This window comes from Hydra vulgaris, chromosome 13 (assembly GCF_038396675.1).
Source record: "Hydra vulgaris chromosome 13, alternate assembly HydraT2T_AEP".
Lineage (NCBI taxonomy): Eukaryota > Metazoa > Cnidaria > Hydrozoa > Anthoathecata > Hydridae > Hydra > Hydra vulgaris.
This window is the reverse complement of record NC_088932.1, coordinates 58507501-58524980: the sequence shown is the minus strand read 5'-3', so window position 1 is coordinate 58524980 and position 17480 is coordinate 58507501. Positions and strand designations below refer to the sequence as shown.

At 29.5% G+C, this 17480-nt stretch overlaps 1 protein-coding gene across 1 annotated transcript in view; it reads right to left on the bottom strand.

Moving 5' to 3' along the window:
* Positions 1–17480, bottom strand: part of LOC105843164 (uncharacterized) — a 61798-nt gene that overhangs the window by 35365 nt on the left and 8953 nt on the right. Inside the window, exon 2 of the mRNA XM_065815038.1 lies at positions 9119–9180. Coding sequence (XP_065671110.1) covers positions 9119–9155 — 37 coding nt within the window. The 5' untranslated portion in view covers positions 9156–9180. The remainder of the gene's footprint in view (positions 1–9118; positions 9181–17480) is intronic.

The window sequence follows — 17480 nt, the reverse complement described above, 5'->3', positions numbered from 1 at the left end:
TACTGCAATGACTTCAAGACATTGAATTAAAATAGACCATAATTGAATCAGTGAAAAGAAGAACAGTTCTAGTCCAATATTTTCATTTCGAGATGTTCAAGTATTGTTCTTCGACTAGTTTAAATCTACTTTATGGCAAAAAATAATGAAAGAAAGATGGATGAGTATTATTTTTGTTGTACATAGAGAGATTGAAATAAATTAAATAAAATTATGAAAGAAAGTGCAAACAACAAAAATGGACTAGTACTGTTCTTCTTTTTACTGATTCAATTATCATTAGCTCATTTTTTCAATTGAGTTATCAAAAAAAACAATTAGCCTTAGTAACTTTTATTGTTGCATTTTTAAACAACTGTATTCTTCTACTATTAAAACTCAGTTTCAACTTTTTTTTAAAAACCAATGATTTGATTTAAAATATGCCAAATTATGACACACACAAGTTGTGAGTAGCAAATATAGAACCCACAGCAATATGAGAAGTGCCATTAGTTGCATTTTCAATAGACAGTATTGCTAATCCTGAAACTCTTTCGTGTGACATTGTAGAATCCAGATAATTTTCAATTAATTTTTGTTTTGAAAACAATTGTTCATAATAAGCAACAGTAACAGGTATTGTTAAAATTATTTGATATACGATGCATAGGGGAGACTGGGGCTAGTTGCAACAACAAAGGTTTTTATATATTTTTCTAAATTTTTATTAAATAATATAACTTTAACACGCCAGCTGTAAAAAACCTATAGTTATTAATTGAAAATTAAACTTAAAAAAACTTAATTAAAAATATACATACAGTAAAAAATTTCAAAAGTTATTGATATTTTTTTTTCAGATATAAAATTCTAATTTTCGTTTTTGAAGTTTTTTGGGGTTTTCAGTAAACTCAACTTTTTCTAAAATAATGGATGCTTTTATTATATAAAAATAAACGAAAATAAAAATTTTATGACGAAGATGAGTTTACATAAGTTGTATGTGTATATAATATATATGAAGTTGTATATGTATACAATATATATGTATATATATGTATATATATATATATATATATATATATATATATATACATATACATACATATTATATGAATATTACATATAAATTTATAAATATATTAATTTATACATACATACACTACATACATACATACATACATACATACATACATACATACATACATACATACATACATACATACATACATACATACATACATACATACATACATACATACATACATACATACATACATACATACATGCATACATACATACATGAATGCATAGATACATTAATAATACATATATAAATACATACATACATACATGCATGCATAGATACGGTAATAATACATATATAAATAAATGATGATGTGAATTAAATTGTATAAAATGACTTTTGTAATATTTTTTTGTTTTATTGTTATTTGATTAAACTGTTATTTTGTGCTTTAGTAAAAGTTGTAAATGGGAATTTACAAGAGAAAGACTGAAAATAGACTTTCTCCAACAGTAGCGGTAATAGAGGCAGCAAACCATGTTATTGATAAAAAGAAACATCAATTCAAGCATCAGCAAAAAAGTATGGAAAAAAACTAATTAACTCATTTTTGTTACATAAATAAAGTAAAAAAGCTGTTGATATGGGAATGCCAATACCTATTCCTGGTTATAAAAAAACTGGTATATTTTTTTGCAGGGTGTTAACTAGCCCAATGGTGCCGCGTAAAACGCGGAATTCCCAATGGGCTTAAAATTCCCAAAAGTCAATGACCTTTTTTTTTTAGTGTTTTTTTGAGTTTTTTAGGACCTTTTTTAGAAAATTCCCAACATTTTCTAACAACAATAAAAAATCCCAATACGGCAAAAACGCGGTATAAAATTTATTTCTGCCCTGTTTTGGTATATGTTTTTGCATAGTGGTATATATTTTTGTATAGTGGTGACTATGCAAAAACAAAACAAGATAATTGCTCGTAAAGGTATTACACAAGTTGGAGCATTAATTTCTCAAGATCAAGGGACACTGATGTTAGCTGTAAACGCATGTGACAATGATGTTAGCTGTAAACGCTGTGATGTTAGCTGTAAACATAGTGACAATGATGTTAGCTGTAAACGCATGTGGCAATAGTGTGCCTCCAATGTTTTTTTTTCCAAGAAAGAAATTCTTGATCACTTTGTTTGTGATAGAGCAAATAATTGCACTGGTGCTTCGAATGTGTCAGGCTGGATGAATGAGAAGTGATTTGTTACTTAAACTACTTTATTCACCATTTTAAATTAACAAAAGAAAGTCCTGTCCTGTTGCAACATGTGAGGTCCTTCCCTCGTCACATGTTGCAACCTCTATTTAGATCTGTATTGAGACCATTCAAAAAATGCGTAGCTAATGCACAAGACTCATGGATGAAAATTTGGCCAGGAAAAACAAGACTCGTGGATGAAAATTTGGCCAGGAAAAACAAGACTCATGAATGAAAATTTGGCCAGGAAAAACAATGAGTATATATGATCTGCCAGGAATTGCAAAAATAGCCTTACAGCATTCTCCTACACAACAAAACATAACTTCTGGTTTTAGAGTTAGAAAACTCAGCTAATCTAAAGCAGATAATTATAGTAGTATATCAACTTTAATCTCAGATGCAATTCAATCTTCGGTATTATTAGAATTTTCCCCAGAGAATGTAAGAACTCTACCAAAAGCACAACCTAGGAAAGAAATACTCACTAGATCAAAGAGAAATTATGCAGAAATTCTTACAGATACTCTAGTAAAACAACGACTTATTGCTGAAAAAGAAATTAGTTCTAGAAAGAGAAAATCTTATACTTCTACATCAAGAACAAAAAATATTAAAGTTGAATTGAAATGTAATTAATATAATTTTTTTACATTAAAAAAATAGTTTTTTAAATAAAATGTTATTGTGTTTTTTATATCCCAAAAAAAGGAAAAAAAAATGACTAAAAAAATATCCTAAAAACTACTCTTGCCTTTTAATAAACTTAATTGTTGTTCGTTTTGACTAAAAGAATTTTTTTTTAAAAAACAAATATTAATTTACTAAACAAGTATATGTGAAATCTAAATATAAAAATAAAAGTATAAACATATAAAAGTATTGCAGCTCAATGAAAATACTACTTTCTTTAATTGTAATTATAAAATTTTTGTTGCCAAATAGAAATTATAGATAAACTAGTAATTTTTCTATTAACTCTGCTAGACTTATATTTTCAAATTATTGTGTTGCAACTTACCCCGTCCACTGTTGCAACTTGCCCTGGTGCAGGGTAAGCTGCAACATTTTTTTTTCATTTTTGATTCACTATTGTGGTATAACTAAGTTTTATAATATATTTATCAATGTTGGATTAATACGTCACTAAGATCTAATAAGATCACTGAGATTTTATAACCCTGAAAAAAAAAATTCAAAAACATTTAAATTTAAGGAGATAAATGCAGATTTTAAATTTTGTTGCAACTAGCCCTGGTCTCCCCTATATATGGATATAATTCTTCAAAATTCCTTTCTAAAATGATTTATAAATTCTCTAGAATAATATAATTATCTCCTAAAATATATCTTAAAACAAAAAGTTTAATTTTGAATTCCAACTCTTCAAAATCATATTTTAAGTGTTTGACCAGATTTGAACAATAAGTATTGAATTCATTTATATTCAAAGCTTTTAGCTTTTTATTATTGAAAAGAAAACCGAAAACTTGATTTTAAAAATTATACAATTCAAATTGTGCTTGCAATGAATCTTTTACTTTATCAATTAATTTATTAAAAAAATTTTTAATATGATTGTTTAAATTTATCTTCAGTTGTTTGAGATGGTTATACTAATCATCAACTTCAGAAATGAGATCGCGAACATTTATCATCATTAATCATTATCATCACAGCATTTAATTGGATCAATTTCATTGTCTACTGATTCAATTTTTTTATTTGGTATATCATCAATACCATAATATTTCTTTATGATCTGTATAATAACAATATAGTCTGTCAGTCTCTTGAGATTACATACTCTCCATTTTGGTAATGGTAAACTAGGCTCTAGTGACTTATTAACACAATCTTTGTTTCTATTCACTAATATTTGAGTATCACTAAAAGACCATTCAGTGAACTGTGCTATAATATTTATATCTGCTTTTTGTGCTTCTTTTATAATCTGTTCAAAATTTTTTTTAAAGTCATTAAGAGATAATAGCATAATATCTATTTGACATTTGTGATAATTAAATGTTGTATGTAAATGTAAATTAAACAACAAGTGAGTTTAAAAATGTTAACAAAACTGTTTAAAAAATAAATAAAAGCCAATTATTTGAACTAGTAAAAACAACAGAACTATGAGGTATATATTTTTTAAATTAAATTGTTATCAAATTAATCCTATTTTTTTTGTTTCCATTCGATTGATTTATAGATTATTTGATAGTTTCCATTCAATTGATTTATCGATTATTTGAATGGAATTTCAATTGCACATGCAAATTAAATACTCATTTAAATTGTTGTTCTCGATTGAAGTTAATGTTTTGTTCTAATTTTGTATTTTGCTGTTTTATGTAGGTGAAAAATTAGGAAATATTCTTTGACCTTATGATAAAATAAGTTTCTAAACCAAAAGGAACTTAGTACTAAGAGATTCTTAACATTTGCTAGTTTTTTATAAACATGTTTCAAATTAGAAAAATGTGTTTTTAATATTTGGAGCCCCTTGAATATCGCGGGCCCAGTGCGGTTGCACTTGCAAAAAAAATGACTCTGTCCACAACTGGTCCATTCCAACATGTGGCAACTCAGATTGTTGGTTAAAAATGTATGTTTCATTAAAATGGTATTAAAAATAGAAAAAAAAAATCAAAACGAGATGCAGCTAGGAGAAAGGAAATATACAATAAGATCCTAAGATGTTTATATATGCAGAGCTGTCGTCTATACTTTCAAAACTATGTAACAAGTGCTTATTAGAGTCTTGTTTTCCAGCCAGCTGGAAGGCAACATCTGTTTTCTTTATATTTTCAAAAACTCTGGATAACAATTTGACTCGTCTAAATATCTCCCATTAGTCTTCTTCGTATCATAAGCAAGGTTTTTGAGTTTTTAATTAACAAATACTTAATCTCTCATTTTAAATCTAATAACTTACTTTCTGATCATCAATATGAATTTCAATCTTCTTGTTCTACAGCCAATTTGCTAACAGTAATAACTGATAGGATTTATTGTGCATTAGATAGAGATGGAGAGGTTAAGGCTATCGCTCTTGACATTTCTAAACTTTTTATAAAGTTTGGCATGCTGGTCTTCTTCATAAGCTTTCTTCTTACCACATATCAAGTAACATCTTCAAGATTATTAAATCCTTTCTTACCAATCGTAGTATAAAAGTTGTCCTCGATGGACAGCACTCATCTTCATATCCTGTAACTTCATGGGTTGCTCAAGGTTCTATCCTTGGCCCTTTACTCTTATAAATTTACATCAATGATCTTCCAGATATTCTCACATCTAAGGTGGCATTATTGATGATACTACCATTAATTCTTGTCGTGATAAGAAGGCAACTCTCTGATTGCTTGGAGGGGGCATTTGAGCTTTAAAAAGATCTCACTTCTACTATGGTATGGGGCTCAGCGTGGCTGGTGAACTTCAATTCAGATAAAAAAATTTTAGATAAAAGGTAGATGAGTCATCTACCTTTCATCTTCTAGGATTAACTCTTACTTCCGTTCTTTCCTGGAAACCATAGATCAAATCGATTGCAAATTTAGCATCTGCTAAGGTTGCATCTCTTTATCGAGCTTGACTCTTTCTTACTCTGGATTCTATTCTCTATCTCTATAAATCTCAAATCCAGCCTTGTATGGTATACTGTTGCCATATCTGGAGCAGATCTTCTAATGACGCTTTTTCGCCTTTAGACAAGGTGCAAAAACATATTGTAAACATTGTTGGACATGCTATGGCAGCCAACCTCCAACCATTATCATATTGACTTAATGTTAATTCTCTTCCTTTTTTCTATAGATACTATAATGGGCACTACTCTAAAGATCTAGAGTCTCTTGTGTCATCTACTAAATTTAATTACTAAATTACAAAAATTCTATTAATTAAATTTCTATACTAAAATTCTATTAATTAAATTTAATTACTAAATTACTAAAATTACTAAATTAATAAATTACTAAAATTCATTCACACGTTACTCATCATTCAATTAAGTTTCATTCTTTTACTGTGACTGTTCTTAAATGCTCCAATAATTCTTATTCGTCTAGTCCAGAACATTAGTTCTTTGGAATCGACTTTATTTACTAACTTTCTTGCTTTCCTGATTCATATAATTTGCAATCCTTTAATATATTATATTATATTTATTCATATATATATATATATATATATATATATATATATATATATATATATATATATATATATATATATATATATATATATATATATATAGGCAAAGATATATTAGTCTTGGTAGTTATTTAATACAATTTTGTTTTGTCAGAAAAGGTATTAATAGTTAGACTTCAGTTAAACAGCACTCATTAATAACATCTGAAATAAACAAAGGTTTTCAATACCTACATAAATGTTAATAACGATCATTACTATGCACAACTTAACATTATTCATTTTCATAAATATATAAATAAATTAAAAAGTGTGATATAATATTCATTTAACAAAATCTTTTAAAATATTAACAATAAAATTATTTAAGATAATATATGATATAATATACTTAAAGTTTTTGAAAGATCTTGCAATAAAATATTTAAACAAAATAAAAAATAAATAAATAAAAAACAAATCATTGTCAAACAAATCAATTGTCAGTCAGATCAGGTTATCCTGCTACTGGTAACATGTAACCCAGTACAATCTGCTTCATGTCTAAAACTAATATCTCATTCTTCTTCATCACCTGAATACCCCTATTATCGAACCTCTTACAACTACAGTAAAGCTGACTGGGATTCTTTCCATGATTTTCTTTGTGATGGCCCTTGCGTAGAAATCTTTCGTCTTCCTGTCGACAAATGTGCTTCTTACATAATTTTGAGGATTCAGGCTGGCATGGAATCTTTTATTCCTTCTTGAAGATTCAAGCCTCACTCTCCTCCATGGTTTTCCTCACACTGTGCTGCTGCGATTGCCAATCGAAACCGTTACTTCCATATTTATCAGCAAAAAAATTCTCCAGAAAACAGACGTCTGTTTATTACTGCAAGAAACAATTGTAAAAAGATTTTGTCTAACGCCAAAACCCGCTATTCTCAGGTCATGAAATCTTGTATCTCATCTCAAAAAGTAGGCTCTCGTGACTTCTGGAGAATCTTTATTAATATCAATAATAAGGGCAAATCTATAATTCCACCTCTCTTGTATGGTTCAGACTTTGTCACTTTACCCAAAGACAAAGCCGAATTGTTTGCTAAAAACTTTTCATCAATATCATCTCTTGATTCCACTAGTTGCGTTCTACCTGATATTGCCAAGAAACAGGTTGATCCATTGCTTGACATTCATCACTCCAGCATCTGTATCTAAAGTGATTTCCTACCTAGACTCTTCTACAGCTTGAGGCCTAGACAACATACCTGTTATTGTCTTGCAGAAGTGTTCTCCGGAGCTGACATCTTTACTCTCAAAACTATTCAACAAGTGCTTATCAGAGTCTTCCAGCCTGCTGGAAAGCGACATCTGTTATCCCTATCTTCAAAATTTCTGGAGAGCGATCTGATTCGTTTAACTACTGTCCCATAAGTCTACTTCCTATCATAAGCAAGTTTTTTGAATCTTTAACTAACAAACACTTAATTTCTTATCCTGAATCTAATAACTTACTTTCTGACCATCAATATGGATTTCGATCTTCTTGTTCTACAGCTGATTTGCTAACAGTAATAACTGACAGGTTTCATCGTGCATTAGATGAAGGTGGAGAGGTTAAGGTTCTATCCACAAGGTTCTATCCTTGGCCTTATACTCTTTTTAATTTACATTAACGACCTTCCAGATAATCTCATAACTAATGTGGCATTGTTTGCTGATGATACTTCCATTTATTCTTGTCATGATAAGAAACCAACACTCTCTGATTGCTTGGAGGGGGCATTTGAGCTTAAAAATGATCTCACTTCTGCTATAGCATGGGGCTCACAGTGGCTGGTGAACTTAAATTCAGATAAAACTCAATTTTTTTCAGCCAATCGTTATCGCAATAATTATATCTTCCTATATTTATGAACGGTGATGCACTCGATGAGTCAACTACTCCTTATCTTCTAGGATTAACTCTTACTTCCAATCTTTCTTGGAAACCATATATCAAATCAGTTGCAAAATTAGCATCTGCTAAGGTTGCATCTCTTTATCGAGCTCGTCACTTTCTTACTTCGCATTCTATTCTTTATCTCTATAAATCTCAAATCCGGCCTTGTATTGAATACTGTTGCCATATCTTACTTTGCATTCTATTCTCTATCTCTATAAATCTCAAATCCGGCCTTGTATGGAATACTGTTGCCATATCTGGGGCGGATCTTCTAATGATGCCCTTTCTCTTTTAGACAAGGTGCAAAAACGCATTGTAATTATAGTTGGACCTGCTCTTGCAGCCAACCTCTAACCATTATCACATCGTTGTGATGTTGCTTCTCTTTCTCTTTTCTACAAATACTATAATGGGCACTGCTCTAAAGAGCTAGCATCTCTTGTGCCATCTACTAAAATTCATTCTCATGTTACTCGTCATTTAATCAAGTGTCATCCTTTTTCTGTGACTGTTCCTAAGTGCTCCAAAAACGCTTAGTCTAGGTTTTTCCTCAAACATCAGTTCTTTGAAATTCGCTTCCTTCATCTTGCTTTCCTGATTCATATAATTTCCAATCTTTTAAGTCGCCTGTCAATCGTTATCTTGCTCTACAATCTTCATCTTTTCTCTTTTAGTAACTTCCAACTTCAATTAGTGGCTGCTTGCAGCCTTGTTGGAAGCGAAGATGTTTAACAAAAAAAATAAAAAAATAAAAAATAAAACTAGTATAAACATATACCCATATCAGTAGGGCTGCGTAGCAGTAAATTTCCCATTTTGTTGCACTAACCATCAAACATTCTAGGCAAATAAAATAAACCAATTTAATATATATATATACACACACACACACACACACATATATATATATATATATATATATATATATATATATATATATATATATATATATATATATATATATATATATATATACATACATATATATATGTAAATGTATATATATATATATATATATATATATATATATATATATATATATATATATATATATATATATATATATATATATATATATATATATATATATATATATATATATATATATATGGTTATTTCCACGATGGAAGAGATAAATTTCGTGTTTAAAAATTTCTTTTTTCAAAAGGTTTTTTTTCTTTAATTATGGTTTAAACACCTTAAAATCATTTTTAAAATAAATTTTGAGTAGAAAATGTTTGAATCGAGTAGATAAATTTGATGAATGTTAGCAACTGTTTGTTCTTTTTATTATTCGAAAAAGTGAGTAAAATTTGAGGGCGAGTTATTGCAATATTTTAAACAAAACATATCTATAATTTTGTTTAGAAAGAATCTTTGAGATTACATATATGTATTGAGTGAAAAAACTTTCACTCTTTAAAAATAATTCAAGTGTTTTTTTGTCACATACACATCTGCAAAAATTACGTTGCGTCACTGAACTAAAAGCTAAAAAAGTTTAATTATTGCAATGAAATTATACTTTATGGAGAGGTTTTTTTAGAAATTATATATTTTAATGTAAACTTTTAATCATTAATAAAAAAAAATTGGTCAAAAAGCGTTGTATTAACATATAGTTATAGTTTAAAAGCTGTTGCGTCACTGAACCCATCGACGGGATAATAAGCGTTTTATAAAATAGCGCGGTAAGGAAGTCAAAATATCATCCAAAAGTTCAGATTTTGTTGTGGGTTTTCAATTTTTTCAAATTCGAATAAATTTTTGCATTTTAGTATTGTGAAGGGCTATTAGTAAATATTAGTAAACTTTTGGATTTTTGTTAACATTTTCTTATAAAGTTGTAAATTTTTAAGAAATGGAATCAAAATTAGAAGTAAAAAAAAAACGTTATGCAGAATACCAAGCTAATTATGTTTCTCGAAATGCTGATAAAAAGAAAGAAATGTCCAGAGTTAGATCTAAGAGAAAAATTGAAAGTCAATCCTAATAAAAAAGCAGCTTAAGAGGTTTCGATGAGTGTTAATTCTGAAATTGCGGTAATCCAAGTTGACTGGGCTGAAAATGCTAAGTGTTTCTATCAAAATGAGCCACAAGCGGCTCATTTTGGTCAAAATCAAGTTTCTATCATGACCCTAGCAGTCTGGAACATCGAGTTAAAAACATTTGCCATAGTTTCAGATTCAACTGATCATACTAAGTCTTCCGTTATACCGTACATTGACAAAATCCTTCACTTTATTCCTGATCAAGTCAAAGGAGTACACATGTTCAGCTATAATGCTACTTCTCAGTTCAAAAACAAAAGCATTAAGGCTGCAATGGTTGTGTTTGAAAAACGTTTTCATAAAAAAATTCTTCTGGCATTTCTTTGCAGTGATGCACGGGAAAGGAAAGGTTGACAGAATAGGAGCTACTGTTAAGCAAATCGCAGCCCTGAGAGTTAAAACTAGTCAATACGAAATCAGGTCAGCAGCAGATTTTGCATTAGCATTACAAGATTTGCAAATATCTGTAATTCACATGTCAGAAAACGATACAAGACAACAAAAAAATGAACTTAGATTCAGTTCAATTTTAAGTTATTCAAGAAAAATCAAAGGTAAATCAAAATTCAAGGTAAATCAAAATCAAGGTAAATCAAGGTAATTCAAGGTAAATCAAGGTATTCAAGGTAAATCAAAATCACATTATTTTTATGTTCAGAATGATAACGTTGTTCCGATGCTATTTTCACCTGAGTATAATTAAAATTTATTACAAAATAACAAAACTTTTTAAAATGATTTTAATTTCGTCTTTTTGTTTCGTCACTGAACGTTGTGTCACTGAACTGATAGTTTTTTTTCTGTAAAATAAAACGATATGAAAACTTTATTGTTTGTGGCTTTTTTATGACTACCTTATTGCCAAATGAATAAATTACAACAAAAAAATCTCATAAGTCAAGCAAGAATTTAAATTTCAGCAAAAACTCCATTTAAAAGTATGCTGATAAAAAAACACTTTTTTCCGCGTTGCGTCACTGAACTCATGTTTTAATTTTTGCTATGTAACAGTGTTATGTTAATACAATTGTGTTTAGTTTATATTATAAAATTTTAATTCAAGATTGATTTAGAGTAATAAAAAATTATTTTTGAGTTATAGAAAAATTTCTATTAAAAAAAATCTCTCCGCATGATGCGTCACTGAACTATGGAATTGGCCATATATATTCTTGCAGAAGCGCCATTAGACGCACTCGAAATATATTAAATTGCTGTTTTAGGTCGTAAAAAAATTTGTTAAAGTATAAAAAGTGAGTCTAATAGTACATGTATATCAGCGCACAAAATATAGGTGGTCAACAACCAACCAAAATGATTTTCCATATTAATTTTTGTTGGTCAAGGTTAAAATCTGAGTTTTCAAAAATAAGTTTTTACTAAGAACTATGATGCGTTTTGAAATTACTAAATATTCATAACATCTAAAATATTTTAGACAGAAATATTTTGAAAAAGCGTCCAAAATATTTATATTTTTTATGCTTGTGTTTTTGTAGATTGAACAATGTGACACGCTTTCAATTCATTTTGTTGACGCATATTATTTAGGACGTATGCTATATTTTCATTTTTTACACATCTTTTGTTTCATTTCAGAATAAAACCACTGGTTACCTTTTATATACTTAATTAAAGTTCTTATTTTATTATTAATTTCTGTTGTCAATTAAAATTATTATTTTTTAAACTGTTGTTGTTGTTGTTTTTTTTCTCATGCAATTTTTTTTATAAAATCTTTTTGAAAGACCTCTTAAAATTTTGCCACCATTTGAAAAATCATTACAATGAATGTTATTAACTCATTTAGAAATATAAACTATAATTATCATTAGTGCACTTTTTCAATTGAGCTATCAAAGGAACAATTAGCGTTAGTAATTTTTATTATAGTATTTTATAAAACAGTCAGTGATATAATTTGATAAAAGTTTAATTATTTTTATAAAGAAATTAAATAATTAAATTGGGCCTTCAATGAAAGGTGTGCGATCGCATGCCATTATATGACCACGCAAATAACAACTTTTTTAAATAATTTGACCATGGTTGTTAACTAAGAACTTATCTAACACTATAACAGAAAAAATAAAATTATAACTATTTATATTAAAATATTCATATATGATATTCAATAAAAAAATTATTAGCAGCGATTTTAAATGCGTTTTAATAATAAAAAAACATTATTAAAGATCTAAGTTATTTAAATTAAATGGCATTTAAAAACAATTGTCACTTTTTGTCAAAGAAATTTTTTATCTTTTTGAGTATATTTACTCAAATGATTTTTTTACAAAATAAAATTTTTTGTTTAAATAACTTATAAAAAACACATACTTATATAACAGGGTGGGTCATATTTTTTTAATTTATCGTCATTGTTACAGAAAGTTGATATAATATGAATATAATTAAGAAAACAATGAAAATTTGAGCTTCCTTCAACATCTTAGAGGGCAACTTTTATTGAAACTTTTTAAATAACGCTTTTCTTGGTAGTTCAAATTCACCAATAATTCAAATGGAATATTTCAAATTTTATTTAATTTACAATACCCATATTTGACATTGAACCTTTTCTAATTTTATATTTACTATTTTATTAAATTTCTAATTTTATTTTTACTCTATTACTCACTGTTCCATTGTTTAATATTAGCGAATTATAATCGTACATGTTAGATGTCAAGCAAAGAAGCAGGTTAATATTCACACATTATTTTAAGATTGCTTTTAAGGATTATCTTAATGACTAATGTAGTTAAAGAATTGCCATAGGGGTTTTAATTTGTATATATTAGGAACAGAAAACAAACTTAATTAAATTTTGTTAGGTCAGGTTATCCTGCTACTGGTAACATGTAACCCAGTACAACCTGCTTTATGTCCTGCTGCCTTGTAGGATACACTTTTTTAGGCTAGGAGAAGCCAACTCTGACTTAAAAACCCCCTGCCTTGGGGCTTTTGGTTGGATAAAGGCTAGAGATGATGTCTCTATAAAAATACTCATCTTGGGCAGATGTTAAACACATCCAGCTACTGCTTTCTAAAAGACCTTCTAGGCAAAGACTTAAAGGGCAAACAGATTCTATCTGTTGACCAGTCTTGCACCCCTTCTTTATCTATTTGGCTGAAACAATGTATTTTTAATACATTGTTTCCAGTTTAGGATGTTGAATGCCGAATCTTCTTAACTCGATGCATGGGTTTTGCTTGTGTCTCTGTTTTTATTACTAGGCAACTCATTCTAATATCTCCTAATGAGAGAACAATTCTAAAACTCAGTTTTATGGTTCTGAGGCCGGCTGGTAGTCAGGTTACACGAACTCTGTGGTAGCTCTCAGAGAGGCTGACTCCATTAACAGCTGAAAAATATCAGAGTACTAACAGTGTCATGTTGCGCATGGATGGTGTCCCTATTGGTACTTTTGATGTGCATTGTCAAGGCCACATTTGAAGCCGTTTGTTAAGGCTTAGGAATTATTAATAGTAATGAGGCAATTACTTGGGCTATTAAACAGTGTACTATCTATGCTTTGAGTCCAATTCTTTAAAAAATTTAAAATGACTTAAGTACCAAAACCTATAAAACACAAAAACCATCATCATCACCAAGTTCTTTAACCGATCATTCGCTAATATTAGTGGTCTTCGAAGTAACATTTCTTCTGTTGAGTCTTATCTCTTGCAAAGTTCACAAGACCTACTTGCTCTTTGTGAAACTTATTTGAGTTCAGCTGTCTTATCTTGTGATCTTAGTGTTGATCTTCCCTTAATTTGTAAAGACTACAATAGTCACATGCTTGACATGGGCACTTACATTCGTAAAAATTGACCCATTTGTCAGGAAACTTTCAGGTTTCAATCCACAGACTACTCCTTTATGTGCTTTTGTTTACCACCGCTTTACTCTATCACCTTTCTCTTTGTTCTATATCACGCTCCCTCATCTTAAGACTGCACTCTTTTCGATGTTATTTCTGATCAAATTGATCAAGCCCTCTCTCTTTATCCATCAGCCAATATTGTTGTTGTCGGTGACCTTAATGCTTATCACACTGAATGGCTTGACTCTAGTGTCAGTGACACTGCTGGCGTTAAAACCCCTTAACTTTTGCCTTTCTCAATCTCTAACTCAAATAGTCAATTTTCTAACTCGCTTTCCGGACAACCCGAATCATTTATCTTCTCTACTTGACTTATGCCTTGTTCTTGATCCTAGTCAGTGCTCAGTCTCTCCACATTTACCCTTAGGTGCTTCTGATCACGGTTTTATCTTTCAATAACTATTAACTCGATCTTTTTCATCATCAGAATTGCCTGGGACTCTTTCTGTGATTTTCTTCGTGATGGTCTTTGGGTAGAAATCTTTTGTCTTCCTACTGACTTATGCGCTTCTTACATAACTTCATGGATTCAGGCTAGCATGGAACCTTTTTTTCCCTCTCGACGGTTCCACGTCAAGCTTCACTCTACTCCATGATTTTCCTCACATTGTGCTGCTACATATTCCAATCGAAACCGTTACTTCCATATATATCAGCAAAACAATTCTTCAGAAAACAGGTGTCTGTTTACTGTTGCTAAAAACCATTGTAAAAAGGTTTTGTCTATAGCAAAAACCCGCTATTCTCAGGTCATGAAATCTCGTATTTTATCACAAAAATTAGGCACTTGCGAATCTTTATTTGTATCAATAATAAAGGCAAATCTGTTATTCCACCTCTCTTGTATGGTTCAGACTTCACCTAAAAACAAAGCTGAATTGTTTACTAAGAACATTTTATCAATCATCTCTTTTTAACTAGTTGCTTTCTACCTAATATAGCTGAAAAACAGGTTGATTCATTGCTTGAAATTCATATCACTCCAGCTTCTGTATCCAAAGCGATTTTTCTGCTTTGACTCTTCTACAGCTTGTGGTCCAAACAACATACCTGAACATATCTCCGAAGCTGTCATCTATACTTTCAAAATTATTTAACAAGTGCTTATCGGAGTATTGTTTTCCGGCAGGCTGGAAAACGGCATCTGTTAGTCCTATTTTCAAAAATTCTGAAGAGCAATATGACTCGTCTAACTATCATCCCATTAGTCTTCTTCCTATCATAAGCAAGGCTTTTGAATCTTTAATTAACAAACACTTAATCTCTCATCTTCAATTTAACAACTTACTTTCTAATCATCAATATGGACTTCAATCTTCTCATTCTACAGCTGATTTGCTAACAGTAATAACTTATAGTTTTATGGTGCATTAGATAGAGGTGGAGAGGTTAAGGCTACCGCTCTTGACATTTCTAAACTTTTTGATAAAGTTTGGCATGCTGGTCTTCTCCGTAAGCTTCCTTTTTACGATGTATAAGATAATATCTTTAAGATTATTGAGTCCTTTCTTTTCCTTTTTTTAAGGGGTTCTTCAAGGTTCAATCCTTGGTTCTATGCTCTTTTTAATTTACATTAACAATCTTCCAGATATCCTCACATCTAAGGTGGCATTGTTTGCTAATAATACTACCATTTATTCTTGTCATGATAAGCCAACACTCTCTGATTACTTGTAGGGGGAATTTGAGCTAGAAAAGGATCTCATTTCTGCTACAACATGGACTCACAGTGGGTGGTAAACTTTAATTCAGATAAAACTGAATTTTTTTCACCCAATTGTTATCGCAACAGAATTGATCTTCCTGAGTCATCTCTCCTTCATCTTCTAGGATTAACTCTTACTTCTGATCTTTCTTCGAAACCATATATCAAATCGATTGCAAAATTAGCATCTGCTAAGGTTGTATCTCTTTATCGTGCTCGACACTTTCTTTACTCCGAATTCTATTCTTTATCTCTATATATCTCAAATCCGTCCTAGTATGGAATACTGTTGTCATATCTGGAGCGGATCTTCTAATGATGCCCTTTCTCTTTTAGACAAAGTGCAAAAACGCATTGTAAACATAGTTGGACTTGTTCTATCAGCCAATCTCCAACCATTATAACATTGTCGTAATGTTGCTTCTTTTTCTCTTTTCTACAAATACTAAACTTCTGACTTTAATAGTGGTTGCTTGCAGCCTTGTTGGAAGCAAATATATTTAAAAATATAAACATAATATATATATATATATATATTTTTAAATATATATATATTATATATATATTTAAAATATATACATATATATTATATATGTATATATATATTTATACATATATGTATATATATATATATATATATATATATATAAATATATATATATAGATATAGATAGATATATATATACATATCTATCTATCTATCTACATATATATATATATATATATATATATATATATATATATATATATATATATATATATATATATATATATATTAATGTTAAAAATTACCAAAAAAGTTTTATAACATTTTCCTTATTAAATTAAATTTTTTTTGGACAAAACAAGGTGGACATTCAAAAAATCGACTGAAAATTCAAAAAATTTCAAAAATTAACTTATTTTTTGAAAAACTTCAAAAATTAACTTAATATTTGGTAGGACCTCCTTTACTTTTAATTATTGCTTTTATTTTTCTAGGCATAGACTCAATTAATGAGTCAACAATACCTATCTAATACCAATTTCTCGCCAGGCCTTCAATACCTATCTAATACCAATCTCAAGTCAGGGCTTTGTGCAGGCCACTCCATTACACTGATATTCTTTTCCTTGAACCATTTTTTTACAATTTTTGATGTATGTTTCAGGTCATTGTCCTGTTGAAAAATCTGTTTTAGGGGCATCTCCTATTCAGCATGTGGTAACATAACATCTTCCATTATATCTTTGTACACAAAGCAGCCTAAAATTCCATTAAATTTGTAAATAGGACCAGTTCCTAGTGCTGAGAAACATCCCCAAACCATAGCAGACATTCCATGCTTAACACTCTTCTTGATTCTTGGTATATTTAGTATTGTATCTGGTATTCTTTGGTCTCAAGACTCACTTCTTGTCGCCACTTACAAAAAAGGTTATATTTAGATTCACCACTAAAAAGTATGTTTTTCCATTGGTCTAACCCAAGTCTTAGCTTTCTACTTTTAAAAG